Below are 22,500 nucleotides of genomic sequence, written 5' to 3' on the forward strand. Positions count from 1 at the left end.
GACTTAGAGTTAAAGTTAACGACTTCCAAAATCCTGAATTCAAGATTTTGGACTGCCAAATCCTGAATTCAAGATTTTGGAAGTCCAAAATCTTGAATTCCAAAATCTTGAATTCTGGATTTTGGCAGTCCAAAATCTTGAATTCAGGATTTTGGAATCTTAACTCTAACTCTAAGACATAACTCTATGAAAATAACTCTAAGGATAGCTGTCCCCCCTTAAATACGTTTTTTTTAACGATTCAATATTAGATCCTTTCACGTTAAGAGATATCGTTAGCAACATTTGTTGAAGATTTTCATGCCCTAAAATTTGCGGCAAAGCTCATTCGATGGCTTTAATCAGGGGCATCCAACGTTAATTTTCGGAAAATATCTGTTCGGAAGACGATTTGAGATCTAGAATTTTCGGAACATTTGTTGTAAAATTCCTCGCTTGCCTGCCTATCCTAGGATTTTCGAACATCTAAAATATGGTATAATTGCCTATTTTTAACGAATTTTTACCCTAAAAAGGTCGCCTAGAATTTTCGGGAACCCTTTTTTTGGCTGAAATTTTCGAAAAGGTAAGTTTTGATCCCTATAATTTTCGGATCACTAGGCTTTCAGCTAGGGAATCCGAACAGATGAAAAATTTTTGGGGATAAAAATATGCCTCTATCTCCCGTTTAAATAATAAAATACGTTTAAAAATGCTATGTTTAAGTGGTTTTGAACTATATTCTCGTTGGGTGTCCCTGTTTAATCTATCAACCAGCTCAATACAACGGAGCAGCGATGATGAGTTATTTTCAGACAATTCGAATACTTGGTGATTTTATTCATACCAGAGACGTAAGAAGGCTTTGAGTATGCCGAGTTATTCTTTGAATGTGAACGGGGTTTATTTAAATTGAAGTATCTTACTTCGTCACCTTAGAAACGACTGAAGTATCTTCAGAGCAGCCGAAGTACGATCTCAAGTCTAGTTTTATCTCCCTCGAATGCGTACTTGAGCAGAGGGGATGACGTCAACCAAGTAAATCCCTTGGATTAACGCTGTCATCCGGGTTCGGGACGGGAATTGCATCGTAAGGTCGATGATTAAACCGTTTGGTGATAAGTGGATTCTTCCAAATGTCATTAGAAATAGGGTACAAAGGACGGCTGTTGATAGTATAGGTTACTTCAGCCATAGCAAGTTCGCCATTGTTCTTCCGTTTGACTTTGTTGTCTGAAACTCGCGTTTATTGCTTGGCAGACTGACTTTATTAGGCTTTCAACAACACCATTAATGTGACTTGCTTTGGGCGGGATATTCCATTCTCAGCGAAATTGGCAATTGAACTCTTCATCCTCTGTATTCTGGGTTTTGGTAATATTCTCTTCTTTGCAAATTTCTCTTAGTATTCCTGAGCTCCGACAAAGTTAGCTCCACGATCCGACCAAGTACACACAGCAGGAAGACCTCTTATGCATGCAAATCTGCGGAATGCCATGAAAAAGGCGTCCGTTGTTCGATCGGTGACCAGATCTAAGTAAATAGCCCTTGTGGTCAAACATGCGAAGATGATCATCATCGGCTGCGCTTCTTTCTATGTCTTGCGATTTACTCCGATCTGTATTGGTTCGAACATGTCTATCGCTGTGCAGGCAAAGGCTGGTTTCTCAATTTCTGCGCGTGTATTTGGGAGCTGCCCATCAAATGCTGTAGAGGTCTTCGTCGTAACTCTCGACAAACAATGCATGTTGTTCTTCTTTTCTGTGACGATTCTTTGGTGTGATGTGCAGGGATAGAGCAGTGGTGGGAGGACTCGCCTCCCACCAATATGGCCCGGCTTCGATTCCCGGACTCGGCGTCATATGTGGGTTAGAGTTTGTTGGTTCTCTACTCTGCACCGAGAGGTTTTTCTCCGGGTACTCCGATTTTCCTCTCTCCTCAAAGACCAACATTTGATTTGATTTGTGTTAATTGTTGATTTCAGTTTACAGCGTCTCCAATTAGTGCTCCAGCGATAGAGGACTAGACAAGTAAATAACGTTCCTTTCTTTTCATGTCCTTAATTTCTTTCACGACGTGATGATCATTTCCACACTCTAGGTTTTAATGTTTATCTGATGGAATTTGTTCGTCTTTTGTAAATAAGAACGTGGGGCCCCTTTCGTCCAATTTTCCAATTTTTCCAAGTCAATATCTCTCGTCAAAGCGTCGGCTGGATTGAGGCTTGAGGGAATGCATCTAAACTTGTCAAGTTTTTCTTGGTTCTCCGCCACTCTTGCTGACACAAATTAAATGGTTTGAACTTTCCTGGTGCATTTCTAATCCAAGACAGAACTGTACGAGAATCAATCCAGAAACCTTTCTTGCATTCTTCAATATTGGCAAACTTTAAGGCTTAAATGGTGGTGCTGAGGATTCTAACGAGCAAAAGACAACTTTTAATTCCAGGCGCGGTATGGATTTCTTCTGCGTGGGAAGATGACCGAACCGTATGCTTCCTACCCTGAATCACAAAAGCCATAAATTTCAGGCAACCCGACTGCTTTGTTTGGCTTGAGTTTTCTTTTGGTTTCGAACTTCAGGAGGTCATTGAGTACTTGCACGTTCTTCATCCATTTCTCTGAAGATCTTCCAGCGGTGGCTCGTCCCATCTATAACTCAAACTCCCCAACTCTTTCAAAGCAATTTTTGTTTCAGTGGGAACTAGGGACACAAGTCCCATTTGGTCCCAGAGTTGTGCTACGTAAGCAAGACAGTTTCTCCTGCACGATGTACTTCTTCATTTAAACAATTTTTGACTAATCCAAACGAAATAACGATAATCTTCGGAAACAAATATACACTTAATGTATGGTCCCGAGGGAAACAGTTAGTTCTGTTTCCCGAGAGTCCTGATGTTTCCCGAGACGAAGTCGAGGGAAACATCAGGACTCAAGGGAAAACAAAACTAACTAGTTTCCCGAGGGACCATTCATTAAGTGCTTTGTTATACATTTAGACCTTCAACGGTGACAGGAAAACACCTGGATCGAGCGGGGAACAACTGCGGAATTGTATCCCGGTCGGGAAACATTTGAATAGCCCATTTCCGAGTTGCTGCATGCCTCAGTTTCAAAGCGAGTCGTGGTGCACAGCCATTCAAATGGAAATGAGTTTCGTATTCTTATGCATATCAAACTCCTTTCCCTTTCAATAGTTGAGCACCAGGACTCACTTCGAAACTGAGACAAACATCAATAGGCCATTTCCGAGTTCATATGCGCCTCCTCTTCAAAGCGAGTCTTAGTGCAAATTTTTTGTGATGTTAATTAGTTCTACTTTACATATGAATGAAAACTAATTTTCATAAGAAAAACTTCGCACTTAGACTCGCCTTGAAGAGGAGGCAGACATGAACTCGGAAATGGCCTATTCGGAAATGGCCCATTGTGAGCAGGGGGCATGTGGCCAAGAATCAACCAATCACAGTGCTCGTTTTGTTGAGTGCCCGCTAGTGCCTCAGGACTCTAGGGAAAAAAAGAACTAACTGTTTCCCTCGGGATCATACATTAAGTGTATAATGTGGAACTCCTGTAACTGAATTCCTCACCTTAATTCTTGTTGAACATTCTTCCACAGTTCATTAATCTTGACTCGAAAGGGCTTGAAATCTCATACAGTCGAAGCTCTCGTAAGCGGACACCCTCGGGACGGGATAAAAATGTCCGTAACTGGAGCTGGCCGCTTACGAGAATGGTTCTCGTAAGCGGCCACTAGAGGTGTAGGGGATAGATGGCCGCTTACGGGGGCTTGCCCAGCTAACCATAAATATTGGTATACAAAAAAATACCGCGGTATTAAATGACACTTTTGTTTTATTGCGCCCTATACAATCCTACGATAATGACGATAACTAAACAGTAATACAGTACCGTATACTGCAGTACTAGGAATGCACCTCAGTGATTTTCAAAAATAACAAATCATAACTGTAACCAACATTAACAGCCTCACTGCAACAAAAAGTAGTGATACAGTTTGGCAGCAAGTTTTTAAAGCGGGGTACAAACAAAGGAAAGACTGTTGTAAGGGGAAAGTGAGTAAACAGAGGAGCCGGATACGGCTTAGAAATTCCTCGCCAGTATATTTTTTATGGTGACACTAAAATTTCTGTGCCTTGGCTAAAATCGAAACTTGAGTGCCTTGGCTACAATGTGCTGACAGCGTTGTAATTCCAGTCACAAGCGCATATGCTTCTAAATGTAACCGGACGTGGATGACGACAAAACAAACATTGAAATATGGTACTGTAATTACTGTAAAATCATTGTGACGAACGGCAATGTAAAATGGTTGATTGATAAAAACAAGATACTGTACAGAGGTTGTTGATTTTCTTTTGGGTTTCCGCTTACGGGAGCTTAAAACAAAGAAAAAGTCTAAGTCGTAATCCCTGAAAGTGTCCGCGGCCGCTTACGGGAATGTCCGCTTACGAGAATGTAAAAATACAGAGTTTGTATGGGAGTTAAAACGGGGTTTCAAACAAGGCGGCCGTAAGTAGAGCTGTCCGCTTACCAGAGTGTCCGTAAAGAGAGCTTCGACTGTACACAATTCTTTATTTAAGCCTGGTTTTTACTAGCGACGCAAGCATAAAAACAAGAAGCATACGCAAACCCAGTAGTTTCTTGTTCATTAGAGCATTTTGTTAGTTCTAGAACAATAGACACTAATTAACAACAAGCAAATGCGCTTGCGTGTGTTCCTTGTGCTTATGCTTGCGTTGCTAGTGAAAACCAGGCCTTAAAGACTAGTATAAGCAAAGGCTTTTTAAAACAAATTAAGGTAAAAATTATCGGAAAAAATGCGCGACGTTTCGACCGAACCTCGGTCATTATCAAGCTTAAAAGTAAAGATAAAATTTGCATACATATGAATATAAAACTAAGAAGTAAAAGTATGTAAAGTATGAAACTGTACAAAAGGGGGTGTTAAAAACATGCAAGAATTAAAAAAAAAAAAAAAAGGTTAAAACACTTTCGCACGAATTGAGTCTGACTGTACATTGAGGCTTGGTCTCAGTTCATTAATTAAAAACATTTCATAAATGAGACAGTCAAACTTGCTCTTGCATTTTTTTAAGATGGTAAAATTCCTCGTAAGGTCATTGGGCACATAGGAATGTTCCACACGGAAATGCTTTCCAATGGAGGAAGACGCATTCTTGTGCTCGTCAACGCGTTGATGCCAATGCCGCCGTGTGTAACCAACATAACCTGCATCACACAGGTAACATTTAAATTGATAAACAAGGGATTGTTGGTTGACAACGGGAGGCTTGCCTTCGCGCGGTTTCAGATGCTGTTTAATCTTGTGGCTACGAAATATGGGCTGGACGGTCACTTGAATTTTCTGGCTCAGATTTTTAAGTTGTGCTCTTACAATATCGGCTGATGACTGGTCCTTAAATGGCAGAACAACTGGAACCACTTTTAATTCGCTGCATTAAATGCAGCAAAAGGCCAGTGTTGGTAGGTTGACGTATACTGTGGTTTGGATTTCCAAACCAAACCAAAGTATCCAGACAGGTTAATTAATTCCGCCATCTCGCCCTTTATCGCAGTCAAAGCTTCTGATCAACCTGTTCTCGAGTTACCAGCTGTTAACAACGAATTAAAAGCGGTTCCCGTTGTTCTGCCATTTAAGGACCAGTCATCAGCCGATATTGTCAGAGCACAACTTAAAGATCTGAGCCAGAAAATTCAAGTGACCGTCCAGCCCATATTTCGTAGCCACAAGATTAAACAGCATCTGAAACCGCGCGAAGGCAAGCCTCCCATTGTCAACCAACAATCCCTTGTTTATCAATTTAAATGTTACCTGTGTGATGCAGGTTATGTTGGTTACACACGGCTGCATTTGCATAAACGCGTTGACGAGCACAAGAATGCGTCTTCCTCCATTGGAAAGCATTTCCGTGTGGAACATTCCTATGTGCCCAATGACCTTACGAGGAATTTTACCATCTTAAAAAGGGCAAGAGCAAGTTTAACTGTCTCATTTATGAAATGTTTTCAATTAATGAACTGAGACCAAGCCTCAATGTACAGTCAGACTCAATTCGTGCGAAAGTGTTTTAATCCTTTTTTTTATTATTATTATTATTATTCTTGCATGTTTTTAACACCCCTTTTTGTATATTTTTTTTACACTTGACACACTTTTCCTTCTTAGTTTTATATTTATATGTATGCAAATTTTATCTTCACTTTTAAGCTTGATAATGACCGAGGTTCGGTCGAAACGTCGCGCATTTTTTCCGATAATTTTTACCTCAATTAGTGACTATTGTACCTTTTAATGTATTGCAACGCGTTTCATGCATCCATGGCTCCGTAAAGTAAGTGGTCATGCTATGTGTTGTTGAAGATGCGAAAATGCTTGGAGTAATCTTCGAGGCCTGGTGTGACAAACACTGAGAAAGAGTTTTGACTGAATTTGCGAGGCCAGAGTAGGAAACGTTTTTGCACTTCAAAAATCTTTTATTGTTTCTTCAAGTTATCGTAAATCTTGTCCTGCATTCTTCTGGCCTACCTAACTTTGAATTTACCAGAACATTTATATAATTTCAATCTCCATCGGGAATAACACTTTGAAAAGAAAGTTTGCTAATGAGTTTGTACTCTTCTTTGTTGCTTGAAGTCCTTTTGAATTCGTTTGGTTTTTGTGCAAGTTAGGCTCTCCACATCAAAAGCTTTAAAGCAAAGCACCTGTGCTTGAAATTAAAATAAATCGATTACTTTAGTTATCACTCCAGAGAGCTCAGCACCAGATTGGGTCAAACTTGTGAAGATATTTTAATGTATTCATTCTACAGGGCCTTCATGTTATGATCCAATAGGACCCACTGGTGGCACAAAATCCTGCCACTTCGTAGGTACCACTAAGTGGTGTACAGTCACGTGTACAAGCGGAACTGTGCTATATAAACCAAAATCACCATTTTGGACGTGCGAATCAGGAGTCTGGAGCCCAAGCGACGTCATACCTGATTGTGTTGGTGAGATAAAGTTTGATAAAATATTAAAAAATTTGCCGAATTCCTAGTGCTATATGTTGCATCAGAAGCTAGTAGGGGAAACCTTTCAATATTGGCTGTTTTCAATTACGCTTTAAAATATCCATGCCATCTTCCTCTACCCCTGCGTCGTCTCTCAAAGCCCATACGCAGTACATGTACACTGACTCGGTGAACGAATTTTTGTAAGCATAGTTATTTTGAAGTTTATTTTAACGTGATTGAAATGAGGTTCCGCATTCAGTCTTTGACCCGTGTCGATCACCTTCAAGTTAACTCAGCGCTTCAACTTACGCAAACGTTTCTTTTTCATTCTTTTCATACAACTGGTAATACAAGAAGTTTGCTAAGGTTGCTCAATTACGATGAAGGTTACCTATATGTTGCTACGAAACATTGTCTTACTCTTCAAAAAAACACTGTGACTACCAGAGAGTCGCTGCGTTATCTTCCTCTTCATTGAATCAATAATATTATGTTTTTCAGAGGCAGTCGAGAAAAACACTTCTTGCCAGGAGAATTGGATTGAGATGACAGTGAGCCATTTTGCTCAAACCCAGACATATTGCGGTACGTAAAAATGTTCGAATTTCCAACACAGGGCCCCAAAAAAACTGCGAGCAAAGTGCTTATGATTTTTAAAAAGTCAACACTTTATCACAAGCTCGTCATACATTAGCATGCATGAAACATACTTTTGTAAAGATAAAAAGGGCAAAGATGATGCCCTTTCGCTTCCAAGGTCCAAAACCTCAAACAGGAAAAACCAGAGGTGGAGTTCAGTGAAGAAGATCGTCGGTATGTCTCCAGCCTACGGCTCGGATGAGCTACTCCCCAAACTCAGCGCACTTCGTGGCTATACATCATCGCACCGGGATCTCGCTAACAAGATTAACATGGCCTTCCTGGAACCCATCAAAGTCTTCAGTCCTCCATCGACTTAGGCGCGCGGCTCGGCTGACGTGGTGCGTGTGTCACTTTCATAGGTTTGGTATGCTCTCAGAATGCTCAAACTTAACAAAGCATTACTGCCGAATGGTCTGCCCAACTGGTTGTTCCGAGAATAATGAGGATATCCCTGCTCCACCCATCACCTCTCTATTGAACTGCAGCTTTGAGGAGCAGAGTCTACCCTAGTCATGGAAAGAGGCCGACGTTGTTCTTCCACCCAAACAACAACCTATTACATCCGATTTCCCTGACCCCTTCTATACCTAAACTGGCGGAGGACTTTGTTATGTTTAAGCACCTAGATCCAGCTGTGCTTCAGATTATCGATCCTGATCAGTACATGGATATTTCCAAGTCTTCTACTACTCATGCGCTCATTTCCATGGTTCACCATTATTCTCAAGCCACTGACGGCTTCGGGGCTGCTGCTGTTCGATTAAAATGAGAAAGGCATTCGACCTGATTGATCACAGTCTTCTTCTCCAAAAGATCTTCAACCCTTATGTCCCACGTGGTGTGGCTAACTGGATCGTTGATTTTCTGACTAACCGCCGCAAGCGTTGCAAAGCTTTCATCTGATTGCTCTGCTGGGTGGGGTCCAGTTCCTGAAGGTGTCCCTTGAAGGGACCAAGCTGGGCCCGTGGCTGTTTCTTCTCATGATTACCGACCTGAGAATATCCGATATCTGTACCTTGAAGTACGTAGACGACATTACGGTGGCCGAGGTTGTTCCTCGCGCCCACCAGAGTGATGTCCAATCTGCTGTTGACAAGGTCGTAGCATTGTCCAGAGACAGTCTAATGCAGTTAAATGCGAAAAAATGCAAAGAACTTAGAATTGACTTTAAGAAGTTGAAACACTCATTTGACCCAACGAGCGTAGACGGTCAGGATTTATCTGTTGTTCAGTGCGCCAAAATACTAGGGCTCACAATTTCATTCGATCTTAAGTGCAATAACCACATAAGTGATACAGTTTAGAAGTAGTTGTAGTGGTAGTGGTAGTAGTAGTACTACTACTACTAGTAGTAGCAGTAGTAGCAGCAGTAGTAGCAGTAGTAGCAGTAGTAGCAGTAGCAGTAGCAGTAGCAGTAGTAGTAGTAGTAGTAGTAGTAGTAGTAGTAGTAGTAGTAGTAGTAGTAGTAGTAATAGTAGTAGTAGTAGTAGTAGTAGTAGTAGTAGTAGTAGTAGTAGTAGTAGTAGTAGTAATAGTAGTAGTAGTAGTAGTAGTAGTAGTAGTAGTAGTAGTAGTAGTAGTAGTAGTAGTAGTAGTAGTAGTAGTAGTAGTAGTAGTAGTAGTAGTAGTAGTAGTAGTAGTGGTAGTAGTAATTGATCGTCAATTCTTATTTCAACGTCTTCATTTTGAACAGTTAAATTCTGCCCTGACCCAATAATTATCAGTTCAGTTTTTGCAACATTTAAACTAATGCCCCGTTCACACCAAACCTTAACCATGTTTTGAACATGTATAGTTAAACTTAATTGTTTTCAAATTGCTTTCTTTTAAATCATGTATACTGATTTTTGTCGGCTACTTTAGGTTACTTAGTTCGGGGATCAAGACTTGTTTGAGTTCAGTTAACGTTTTAGCCGATAGCTTAATGTTTGTGTCATCAGCAACGATCCTTGGCGCAGCGGCCCGCAGGCAGTTGGGGAGATCATTAATATAAAATAATATAGATAGGACCCAGTAGACTGCCCTGCGGTACGCCGCACCTGAGATCGCAAGCAGTTGATAGCTTGCCCTTGCCATCGTAAAGAAGGCAAATAAGCGCCTGTATTTTCTCCTACTTCTTCGTAGGGCTGGTGCGTCTGAGACCAACTTGGCCAGTTTTACTGTACGTGTATGAGGCCAGTCTTAGAATCTTGAGGAAATTTTTATGATCGGAAAAATAACCTGCCATTTAAGTTCCCCATAATGCAGGATATAGCTTAATCAGGATCTTGTCCGTCAGCCTCGGAATAATGTTAAGAAACGACAAATCGGCAATTATAATATTGTAGTATTCCAAATAAACATGATTGTAAAAAAATAGTGAAAAGAGAGCCACAGTCTTGGACAAACCTCTTTGGAAAATTCTCGGTTTGAACATCATTGGACATGCACTCACAACTCACAACCTACAATATTGGCCCCCTACCCTCTCTTCCCCCCCTCCCCTTCATACCAGTGTTGATAGTGTGGTGAAAAATACTGTGCAAGACTTTGGCCGTTTCTAAACCCTCATTGGATTAAGGGGAGGGGGGGGGGGGAAGTATGTTAAGACAAATTGGGGAATGACCATTTTATAGTGGTGTGTCACTTTTCACTAACTAGGTTTGTCCAAGATTGCAGGTATGAATCTTCCTTACGAGTGAGACCGATGACATTTCTGCTGGCCGGTTGCGACCTTTGAGCTGGCTAAAGCTCTAATTTTGATGAAGGAACTCACGATTGTTTCTTTTAATAAAATCTTTTACAGCTAAATGCCCTAGTGGTACGTTCAAATCCTCTGTGACAGACTGCAGCCCGTGCCCAGCGGGGACCCACAACAACCAACAGGGACAGTTGCAGTGCGTTCTGACGTGTCCTCCAGGAACTTCGTCGCTGCCAGGAGCAAAATCAAGTTCAGATTGTAAACGTAAGTCAAATCTGAGCTTCTCACCGTACAAAAGATGAAGCATATTCATTAGAAAAAAGGATGGCGCTGACAACACATTTACCTGCTTGTACAACCTGTGGATACCCACCGCAAGGAACCCCAAATTTTCCACGACTCCACTGAGTCTTCCTTGATTATTATATATAACTCTTTGGCCTAACTGGCAGCAAGCTATATCCAAGTGATTGCACATTGCTGAGGATTTCCAAAAAAATGTTTGCAAGCTAATTTTTAATTAGTTTGTCTTTTGCGGGTTCATTGGATAAAGCAAACCAAAGAACATATCTCAGGAATTCAACGAAACAATACAACGAGTTTTTCAAAGAAAACAAGAATTGTGGTGAGATAAAATTGCCACACTTTTTATTCGTCGGATTATGTTGTAACGTTTTTCTTCTTTTGACTGTTTATATTATTTAAGCCAAATGCCCCAAAGGGCGGTTCTCTGAGACTGGACTGGGACCAAACTGTCACCACTGTCCACGTAATACATATCAAGACAAGGTCCAACAGATGAGTTGCATACCATGCCCCAACGGGACATCCACTCTCACACTGGGTGCTAATTCGCCATCGGACTGTGGAGGTTGGTATTGCATGGTTATATATGATCTTAGAAACACGCCTGGGGCGATGAGATGGAAAAAAGTAGACTTAATTAGATGGGCCAGTAGTGATGAAGAGATCATCAGCAGCATAGGAACGTTTTATCGGTGCAGCGAAGGAGGGATGTTCCTGATCGAATCCTTGGCCTAAAATTCTAGCGCTTCCTGGTTCCTGGCAGGAGCCCATCAAATAGAGCCTCTACTTTTCGTACTCGGCCTCGGAGGCAACATTATCCTTTCTCGAGTAGAGTTATTAATAGAACGTCTCTCGTGAAAGGAGGCGGGGGGGGGGGGGGGGGGGAGAGGAATACGAGTTTAAAAGCCCAATCAAAACAGAGCTATGAAAGTGCTGTCGTTTTACGTCATGTCACCCAAAAACACGCATCACGCTAGAATTTTTTTCGTGTTTCGCCGTCACTTCGCGGAAAAAAGGACTTCTAAAAATAAACTTAACTCGAGAAAGTTTTGATTCAAGGAATAAGTGTATATAGAGGCAGCACTTGATGGGCTCCTGTTCTTGGTGAGTTAATTGGCCAAACAAAACCAGATCCGACTGTGACTTGAAGGTATTTTCTAGCCCTGTAATCTCGCATCATTCCTTCGCAGTTACTCTCGACTTAATCATTTGACGGTCGTGTCAACTGTTTTACTTGCAGCGAGGCCACAAATTATCAAGATAGATCCCCTGATCGACATAAACGAAAATGATAATGTGAATTTGAGCTGTTTCGCAACTGGAATCCCAACGCCGACTTACAAGTGGGAATTCTTGAAAGATATAGCTGGTAAGCCAACTACAAAATAAAGAGCAGCCCTGTCCCCCAGGGCTTTCGCGGCTTTCACCATGGCAGCTGGTAGGCGGCATTTTGTAAGCCGAGAGGACCTTGGAGAGAGGTGGAATAGTTCGCGACTCTTCCAACCAGGGAGATGGGAAGCAAGGGTGAGAGGGTAGGGTAGGGTAGGGCGAGGCCGCAGTGGTAGGCTATTACACAGAACATGCAACAATATGGTAAGGTAAGGTAAAGTCTGCTTACGAGCCTAGAAGGCCCATCAGGCCGGCGCTTATCTCCAGTTTCTGTAGCATGAAGAGACTAGGAGTATTTCTACTCCCCCCTGGATGGGATGCCAGTCCATCGCAGGGTTACCCCCAGCATTGAATTCGCCAGCATTGAATACACCTGGGTGGAGAGAGGCACTGTGGGAGTAAAGTGTCTTGCCCAAGAACACAACACAATGTCCCCGACCAGGACCCGAACCCGGACCACTCGATCCGGAGTCGAGCGCACTAACCATGAGGCCACCGCGCCTCCCTACTTTTGTTTTCTGATTTCGTAAACCTCTCTTAAGCTGTTTTTAGTCTTTGTCTAATTGCAAGATCCAGATTAGAGCAAACGGAAACTGAAAACAATAATAAAAACATAAAAACTGCGTGCATCGCAGCCTTGAACTTTTATTATGATTCAAGTTAAAAAAACAGTTATACAGCTGCGCTGGTTTCAAAGGGAACGCCAAATCCATGCTGGGTGACTGTTTTTAATTGCTATTCAGCGGATTTCCTTGGAAGGATGTCTCAATCCAACATCAAAAACAGCAATGGAGAAGTGATTGGCTCCAGGCTAAGCATACAAGCCGCTACGCATGAGAACAGTGGCTCGTACGAATGTAGAGTGACAAACACGCACGGAGAAGATAAAGGGCTCGCCCAGCTCAATGTCGCCAAAGTGTTTATCAATCCTGGTTCTGGGTCAGACGAGTCGTTATAAGGTATTCACTCAAATTTAATAAATAATCAGTTTTGAACGTGTCTTGTCAAGTTTTCTAAGGATTTTTTTTAACCCACAGTCATTTACATCTTTTCGTTTCTATTACCATTTTAATGTTTGCCTTTGCAACAGCGTTATATTTGTTTTGACATGAAAAACCTTTCCATGATGTTCGTGTGATCCTTTTGTATCCATTTAATTATTTTATGGCCGTAACAAATGAACGGGAACAGATTGAAAGACTTGGAAGATTCAGATGGATCAATAATTATATATAAGGAGTGCCACCTCCCTATGACGGCTTCAACATTGCTTCCCACATCAGTTCGATTTTGTTGAACAGAGATGTCGAAACCGTTTGCTTCCCCCTTTCAACCGTGTTGAAGTATGTTGAATGAGTTTAATTAAACTTTGCTTCAATAGGCTTTATTCACGATAGCCGCCATGTTGGTTTTCATATTGTCATGCAAATTAGCCATGCGTTATGCTGGGGGGCAAACATTGGAATAAAGGCAAATTGCGGAAAATCGGCTCGTCGAAATATTGAATTAACATTGCTAAAAGTAAATTTTAGAATTTAGAATTAAGTACCTTTTTTAATCATTTTATATCTTTTGTTTACCTCCGACATTTTGACTTTCTACTTCGTTATCTGCTCATTTTTCACAAAAAGAAACATCGAAGTAACTTGTGTAAGCATTCTATTTTACTACTTAGGTGATAAACATTCAATGAACGTAAAACAAATCATCTGTGTGGCGAAGATGTTCGTTGTAACCTCTCGAACTTGCGATGTTTGCCCCCTCAGAAGTGTGTAGCTAATTTGCATGATAATAGCAAATCCAACATGGCGGCTGTCGTGAATGAGGTCTATAACCATTCAACATTGCTCTTGTTTTCGGGAATGTTGAATGAATTTGAGGCCGTTTGCCTCTTTCTTTTAACGGTATGCGCGTGCTTGTGTGGGCACTAATCGGTCTCTCAATGACGTACTTAACTGATTAGAGTGTAACATGAAGTGCTAAGTATCTACCACATATGAACAATGTGAGCGTTAGCCCTACTAATGGAAATGACCCGCACGAGGACAGAGAAAAACTCTGACCAGGGTGGGAATTGAACCCACAACCTTCGGGTTAGATCACCGCTGCTCTACCGACTGAGCTACAAAGTCAGACGGGAGCAGGCCGTGGGAACTGAAGATGTTAAAGTCACGGCCTTACTTTGTAGTTCAGTCGGTAGAGCAGCGGTGATCTAACCCGAAGGTCGTGGATTCAATTCCCACCCTGGTCAGACTTTTTCTCTGTCCTTGTGTGGGCCCGTTTCCATCAGTAGGGCTGACGCTCACATGGTTCATATGGGGTAGAAACTTAGCAATTCAAATTTCACTCTAATCAGTGAAGTCTGTTCAAATATAAGTGCTACACGGCCAACGTTTTTGCAAAAACGTATCCATAGTAACAACTCCGTATTCATAAAAGCAACCGCGGTTTCTCGTGGAGCTTTGTTGAATCAAATGTTGATGATGTGTTGAAACCTTTTGCCCATCCCAGCAGTCATTATCGTTCAACATCATTCAACAAAATCAAACGGAAGTTGAAGTTGTTTACCCTGGCCTTACTATGATACCCTTACAATGATTTCTCGTTCTATTTGTTTTCAGAAGTCAGTGGAAGCTCACATGTTGGCAAGAGATTTCCAGAGCCGCTTTTTACTAGAATACGAAGATCAACAGAGCTTTAAAAGTATTTGTATTCAACGCGTTGAACTCAATAAAAATGATCAAATACAAAACTGAGTTTTTGTCAGTGTAGGTTAAAGTTAACAACGGTATTGTTGATTATAGTATCTTTGTCGCATGCGCATGAGCTACAAAGTCGAGGACGCGGTGATGGGATTGGCGGCTGATCATGGGAAAAACACGTGACAAACACGAAGACCTAAATCCTGGTGTTCATGTTGTCGGTCAAATCTGCTCTCAGCTTGAATCCGTTTTTACCTACAATAGGTTCAATAGGCCTTATGCATGATGACGTCATGTGCTCAAAAATGCACCACCGACCCTCGTTTGTACAAAATTATTCACATCAACTGGACATGCAATATTGTTCGCACGTGGGTTTTCTTTACAAGTTTGTTCCTTTGGGATTCACATCATATTACCGGTTTCTCTATTCATACAATTACCCATTCAGTCTCAACATCACAACATAGCAAGGGAACAAAAAACTGTACTATGCACTTACCGGTACTCGAACCCGAACCCTCCAGATCTTTAGTTCTGTCTTCACTACTACACTACAACGACGAACATGCACAACCCAGAACAGTTCTTTTCAGTCCATTATTTACTTTTGTATCATAAGTCAATAGATATCCACGTATAATAACCAAGACTAATCCAAACCTGACCCTAGTTTTTTCTAAGCTTAACTTAGGCTCCAAAAAAAGTTCTTCAATTCAACTGAGTGCGTATTCAACCTAGGTAAAATGAGGATCACCAAGTTAACTTAGGTTAAAACGAATTTAACCTGAGAACGGATTTTACCGGCAAAATACACGCCCAAGTTAAGATGTCACTGAAAGCGGTTCATATGCAAGACATTAGGGACTTTATGATCTACGGCGGCGACAGGCGACAGGCGACATCGACGAAAACGCCACAAAACAGTATTGTGATTAGCTGACAGTGGAAAAATAAAATCGTGCTGCGCATGCGACGCACATTTTAGCTCGGTACTCTGCGTAACAACGATGTGAAATCACCAAATGTGAGGTTTTAAGGAAGTGCATCGCGAGCATACAAATCTTCTATTCTCCATTGTTACTCTGAAACTGCTATTTATTTTTCAAGGATTTTTCGCTTACATTGTACGACGTGAACGAGACTGAATAATGTGCTGGAGGGTGTAAACTGCAGGTTGCAGGTTGCAGGTTGCAAGTTAGGGTTGCAGGTCACTGTTTCACCATAGCTGAAACAACCCAAAACTTTACTAATGCTAACATTAGGCCTAAAAAATAATGTTTAAGCCCAAGGTTAGCATTTTTGTAAAGGTTTGGGTTGTTTCAGTTATAGCAAAACAATGACCTGCAACTTGCAATCTGCACTTTACAGCCTCCGATAATGTGAGAAGTTCTATTTTGAGGTGACCTTTTCGTCGACATCGCCGTCAAAGATCTTTAAATCCCCATTAAAGCCTAGTTCACAAGGTGCGAAGCAAATCATTTATTTGCAGTGCAAACCGGCAAATGCAGATGCAAACGAAGTTCACACGTCAAACGCAAACGCAAGGGAAGTAATACACGCAGGCGCAGTTCAAATCCTCTTTCCAAGAAGGTGGACGAGAATGAACCTGTGTATGTTTTTTACCTTGCCTTTGCGTTTCCCCGGTTCACACGTGTGAAATGCAAACGCAAGGAAATGGGACATTTTCCATGCTTAAAACCGCGGCTGCAGGTTTTAACATTTGTACAATACAGAGAGAAGGCAAAGGACAATTCGCGCGCACTTTTCTTTTTCAAGCTTATTTCTCTTTTCGTAAATGGTTTGAACCCAGGACTCATATCATAATTAAGTAAAGTACGATAGTCAGGGTGAGTGTAGTCCTGAGAAGGACTGTTTGAGATGACATTGACTGACGTTTCGACACCCTGAGCGGAAGTCATCACTTGACTCTGAAGATGACTTCCGCTCAGGTTGTCGAAACGTCAGTCAATGTCATCTCAAACAGTCCTTCTCAGGACTGCACTCACCCGGACGATCGTACTTTACTTAATTAAGTTATTTCCCTTTTATTCACCTCCTCGATAATTTTGGCTAACAGGCTCCGTTATGCTATATGGGAGACTGAAAAATGAACGAGAATCAGTAATACACAAGGCGTAGCCAAGTCAGTGCAGTGCAATGTATGAAGTATATTTCGATTTCTATCTACAACTAAGCCCCAATGTGATCGAACCGATACACCTTTTTCCAAAATGGCCGCCATTTGGATATTCTTTGGTTTTTATTCAAATTAGACCTTGATGCCTCGTTCAAGGTAAAATATTCTTTTGAACTTTAAGCTTAAGAACGAGGAATCAAGGGCTAATTTGAATAAAAACAAAAGATTATTTAAATGGAACCATTTTGGAATAAGGTGTATGGGAAGGAATTTTCGGTTTTTTTCCTGAAATTCCGGAACTTCAGGACCACTTCGCGAGGTATACCCAAATTTCCGATTTTTTTCCGGATTATATCCGTTCCATTTGATTTCTTACCCGGTTTTTTCAGAATTTTTGGTCAAATGGAAAGCGCCCCCAAAGAACTCGTTATATGTGGATCTTGAAACATGTCTAGACACGTCAGATTAGCAAAAAGGAGTAACTTTATTCTCTTTTCATCATATTGATATACAGTTTCATGATACATACATCTTGCACGTCATTACAACCGATCAGTGTGTATTTTCACTCAGAGTCTAGTCCACATCCTTGGCAAGCCACAAATGTTTATCATCTTCAATGCGATGACGAAATTGCCACATTACAGGTGTTCCCAGGGTGTTGATTTTGTCTGGAACAACCTGAAAATAAATCTCAACTTCTTATTTATTTATTTTTTGCTTTTGTTTTTGTTTTTTGTTTTGCTTTTCAAGGGCTAACTCATTTAGCATAAATAGCAAGAACTATATAAGTCTGTATCAGACATGGTAAACTTAATCGAAATCGCGTTATACTTCCAAAAAGTTGTTCAAAGGAAAGTTTTGATCAAGAGACAACACCCTGAATTGAATTTTCCTTGTGTTTAAACGTGACAATTGCAATCGCCTTACCGTAATGTTCAACTTCTTCTCTCCAATGCCCAGACAAGCGTTGTGTACTGGCACTTCCCGAGTGACTCCCCCTGCTGCTTCCTGCTGACATCGGCCAATCACGGGCAGCTTTAATTCCTTGATGACGTCATCATCCAATGTCACAATATCGCTTCCAGAATCGATCATGAACTTCACTTGTTTTCTTAAAAAGTGTGATTCGACTTCTCTCGAGTTGTCGCGATGGTCCCTCGAGTCACCAGGAGGTAAAACGTCAGCTGTGAGACAAAGAAATTTACCAAACCTGTAAGGAAATTTAAGATCCCGCTCGTAACCCGGACGAAATGCGGGAGAATTCTTCTTCTTCTGCTTTCCAGTGGCCTTTTTTCCTTCTCGGTTTTTTACTCGATTTTCTCTTCCTTTTCTTTCTTTCCCAATATCAATCGTCCTCCATCCAAACGAGCTCTTTCTAAAAATAATTGTTCTATTCTTGTCTACACAGTTTTCTTGCTGTTTCTCATTTTGGAGACATACTTCAGTGTACACGGTACACCTGCTAAAACTACCCAGAGTTCTGTGTGAAAAAAAGGCTTTGTCTCTTACTCACCTTCCACCACTCAATTGTGCATGCTCTTCCCAGGCTCCCTCTGCCATCACTTTTAAACTTCCTAGCAGGCCTTGTGCTGAAAGGAAGTCAGTGTTTTTGAAAAGAAATAATTTTAACTTCAAGTGAACCTCCACTCTTACTACAGAATAAGTTTAAACCAAAGGAAATTATGTTTACGACCAAATTTGTTCGAAATTTGTTTTTAAAACAGTGTTTATATCAAGAAAAGTGAATCTTAAAATCGTTTATTTTCACTTTCAAATTTCGTGGGCGCAGCCATCTTGAATAATTGTGTTACGGTTGCCCTATTGTTATTAGACAAAAGCTCTTCGTGTCAGAACAAGGGGACAACCGTAATACGTCACAAGGATTCAAGATGGCGGCGCCCGCGAAATTTGAAAACAAAAATAGCCGATTCTAAAACTTATTTATTTCGGATATAAACACTTTCTTTGAAAATACTTTAGACTGGCTTGACTGTAACGTTTATTTCCTGTGATTTAAATTAATTTTTTTGTTGAAATGGAGGTTCCTTTCAAGTTATAACTATCACATGATTAATTAACAATTATTTCTACGAGGGCGCGCTGGATATGAAGTGATAGATAACCATTTTATATCCAGTAAGCCCGAGAAGAATAATTGTTTTATTAGTAAAAACTCCAGGATCAACAACTCTTCCTTGGTGTTTTCGTGGGTAGTATTGTCGACCAAAGCATCGACTTCTGCCTCGGTCAATCCCGGTCGAAAACGGCTTTTGTCGGCCATTTTTTCTCAGAGCTGTACAAATGTTTTCAGCTCGCTTTATTGCTGACGTGTTTCTTGACCATATTAGGTACAGAAGGTATATGAACTAATAGCCTGTGTCCGGTGAGCCAATAAAAATACTGAAAATCTGATATCTGTCGTTCAATTAGTCACTTGAAAACATTGTTAGTTATTTTTAACTTAAGCGACTACTATGGACAGAAATAACTTTGTTTTTGACAATTTGATAGACTGAGTTTATTTGAACCAGCTCATGTCACTCGGTTCTCACCTTCTCTGAAGAGCCTCTTCTTGTGTCCAGGGAGGTTTACACGCAGTGCATGCAATGATTGCAGGCTCAGGTTGGAACACTGTGCCAGATTCGTGAAGCCAGAGGCCTGGAACTGATCATAGTATTGGTCGAGACCGACCGACTGAAGCCATACTTTCACCGACTGAGGATCTGAAGGAAAAGTTGCATTTGCTATCACAGTGACAAATTTTATTAGGGGTAATGGGATCCACTAGGAAATAGAAAATTTTGGGGCTTTTCCCTTCCTTTGGCGCCATAAATCCTGGATCCTCTGTACAAATTTGGAAGTACAAGGGGACACGTTATTGTTAGGACATTTTAACATCCGTTATCACAGCGTTTTGTGTTCCCCCGTGTTATTTGTTCCCCCGAACACTGAGCACAAGTGCTGTGTATTCCCCCTTCGCCATAACGATAAATATGATAGCAGAGTATGAATACAGAAAGTATCCTAAACATGCATAAAAGCTATCCTTAGGCCTAATTAGGCCTAAACAAACGTTTTTAGGCCTAAGGTTAGCTTTTATGCTTGTTAAGGATACTTTCTGTATTCATATTCTGCTATCATATTTATTGTTATGGCGAAGGGGGAACACACAGCACTAGTGCACAGTGTTCGGGGGAACAGATAACACGGGGGAACACAAAACGCTGTGACACTGTATCCAAATCTTTGTTCACCAACACGTGCTTTATGCTTCAGCGCGTAGAACAAGTTGTTGAAATATTTACAAAGTACAATGGCGTGTAAAATTTCTCCTTCTGAAAGCTATGGGGACAAGAAATGCTCTTCAAACGATATTGGGATATGTGGCCACAACTTATGGTTAGATTTAAGAAATTTATTTCGTTTGGTAATTGGTATGCCGTCGGAACTTTAACAATAAAAAGGAATGAAATAACTGTTACCCACGTGTCATTACAACATTCATACAACAAGTCAATATTTGCATGATTTAGCTGATAACGCGACAAAGAAGACTTCATTCCATCCCATGCTGGAGTTCATTTTGATAGCAAAGCATCTTCGTGAAAGATGAATTTTGAGTGCGTTGAGACTAAACTCGCAAAGCTGGTCTTTGGTATGTCTCCGTGCATTTACTAAGAAATGACTGAACGAAGCGGCAATGAATATAGGTTAGCATTTTGAAATGTCAGTGAACAGGTTTAAATATTCTCAAAGAGGTGAAGCAATGTCGGTTTAAGATACAGAACTAAAAAATACGTGGAAATAATTTTTTAGGTTGGAGAGATTGATTCACCTAAATATGACTTCTACTACGTGTCATTTTGTAACAGTACCTTTACGCAGAGTTCTGATGAAAAATTCCCGTTTCCTGTCATCTGGAATTACCAAAGCCGCATCTTGATTGTCAAGGCAAAAAAGATCCTGAACCCGGTCAAATCCATGCTTTATAAATCCGGGGGCAAACTCTTGAAGACCTAGGGATTCCAAAAACTGACTTACACTACCCTCCCGGGACATTTCAAGACAAGAAACCTTCGAAGCTATTTCTTGTTTGGCCAATGCAGTTTGTATCACATCGAAATGCAAGTGTCAAGATGATAACAAGCCGGTCAACTCAATAAAAATATTCCTTATGACTAACGGGGTGTTCGTCTTTGAAGGTTTCAAACACTCAACACACTTCTGCCAGTCATATGCCAGTCATTTCAGTTTTTTCAATAGACATTAAAATTAGCCAGTCGGACGCTATAATTACGTTACCTAGCAATACATTACTCAAGATGAGGTGCGTGTGGCTCTTTTTTGCTCATACTTAGGATCCCAACATTAACAAACTTCTGAACAAGGTTGGGACATTACTTATACGCCTGAGAATATCGGTTAGGCGAATTTTCCATAGCACGTGGAAGCACATTGTTTGTACAATAGCCTATAAGTATGATCGATTGAAAGCAAAGGGCTGTTTGAATTTGCTTCGTAAACAGACACGCACGTGTCGCAGTTACATTGTCACTTCTCATAACATCAGCTGAGTAATTACAATTGTTGAAAGTTTGTAGCGGCCAAGGTGAAAACGTGACAAATTTTGTCAGGTGCTCCCTGCTCTCAGGAAAAACAAGCAAGTAATATAAATTTCCTCTGCAAACTAGGGTCCCCTGAAAATGTCGTGTTACTGGCGTGTAGAACTCAAATGGATGAATTTCACCCTAACGAGAGATGACTGTAGAACAGGAGTGGTGTCTCTCGTCGAAGTAAAGTCAGTCGCGCCAATATTGAAATAATTTAGACTTAGCATCGCGTTTAACGGAAACGGCAGGTTGCTACTGAATTTTTTTTTTATACAGGCATGAAAATTCTATAGTCCCAACTTACGTTCTTTGTCTTAAAGCAGTTCCTTGATACCTGGTGATATTAGGCAAGGAATCAGCCACAATCAACAAGTTTCTTTGATTTTTGGCAAAACGTAAATTTTAGACGACATTCTCGTACGCAGTTCGGTAAGAGCGTTGCTTAAATCTCGCTAATATCATCCAAATTGATACATAGGGATTTCAGATTGGCATGACAGAAGCTACGTCGAGACACTATTGTGCCACACGACATGGATTGCCAAGTCGACCACATATGAAGATTCCTAAGTTGGACTCGCCAAGCTGTCGTAAAAGACAGATTTTCTTAAGAGTATAAATATAGGAAATTTCTTCAGAACATTGACAGATGATTTCTTTTTAAAGACTTTACACAAGGCTTGAAGTGTGCGACTAATAAGCTTTGAATACCTCGCACTTCCTCAGAGCGTAGTATGTGTACAATTATCTGAACAAGAAGTTTTGCGAAGTACTGCATCACCATTGGTACAGAGAACCGCCGGAGTATGTAACCGAATCTTCTCGTACCATGAGGCATTGAGAAGAAAAAAAGGATTATCGAAAAAGTCAAAATCTGACGCTTGACTGACATCAAAAAAACCTTTCGGCACAAATAACAGTGGTAACTCACCATTCTGGTCTGTTTAAAAAATACGTTATGCGACCATTGCTCAGACTGCAACGGACTAGGGGAATTCTCTGGTCAGCGG

General features: G+C 40.9%; 2 protein-coding genes across 4 annotated transcripts in view; one reads left to right on the forward strand and one right to left on the reverse strand.

Moving 5' to 3' along the window:
* The window catches only part of LOC138015780 (sushi, von Willebrand factor type A, EGF and pentraxin domain-containing protein 1-like), a 53,523-nt gene extending 38,736 nt beyond the window's left edge, over positions 1–14,787 (forward strand). For 2 of the 3 annotated variants that reach the window (XM_068862887.1, XM_068862888.1), the window contains exons 14-20: positions 6,833–7,015; positions 7,520–7,603; positions 10,446–10,604; positions 11,047–11,211; positions 11,887–12,015; positions 12,779–12,994; positions 14,657–14,787. In XM_068862887.1, coding sequence (XP_068718988.1) covers positions 6,833–7,015; positions 7,520–7,603; positions 10,446–10,604; positions 11,047–11,211; positions 11,887–12,015; positions 12,779–12,993 — 935 coding nt within the window. In that variant the 3' untranslated portion in view covers position 12,994; positions 14,657–14,787. The remainder of the gene's footprint in view (positions 1–6,832; positions 7,016–7,519; positions 7,604–10,445; positions 10,605–11,046; positions 11,212–11,886; positions 12,016–12,778; positions 12,995–14,656) is intronic. The other variant, XM_068862889.1, reaches the window with a different exon arrangement.
* Positions 14,788–17,354: 2,567 nt separating this feature from the next.
* Positions 17,355–22,500, reverse strand: part of LOC138017850 (ankyrin repeat and SAM domain-containing protein 1A-like) — a 5,920-nt gene continuing 774 nt past the window's right edge. The window contains exons 1-5 of the mRNA XM_068864837.1: positions 20,756–22,500; positions 19,433–19,603; positions 18,394–18,469; positions 17,808–18,090; positions 17,355–17,558 (exon numbers count right to left, since the gene is read on the reverse strand). The exon at positions 20,756–22,500 is cut by the window's right edge and continues 774 nt beyond it. Of these exons, the coding sequence (XP_068720938.1) occupies positions 17,454–17,558; positions 17,808–18,090; positions 18,394–18,469; positions 19,433–19,603; positions 20,756–20,939 (819 nt within the window). The 5' untranslated portion in view covers positions 20,940–22,500 and the 3' untranslated portion in view covers positions 17,355–17,453. The remainder of the gene's footprint in view (positions 17,559–17,807; positions 18,091–18,393; positions 18,470–19,432; positions 19,604–20,755) is intronic.

This window comes from Montipora capricornis, chromosome 9 (genome assembly GCF_036669925.1).
Source record: "Montipora capricornis isolate CH-2021 chromosome 9, ASM3666992v2, whole genome shotgun sequence".
Taxonomy (NCBI): Eukaryota; Metazoa; Cnidaria; class Anthozoa; order Scleractinia; family Acroporidae; genus Montipora; species Montipora capricornis.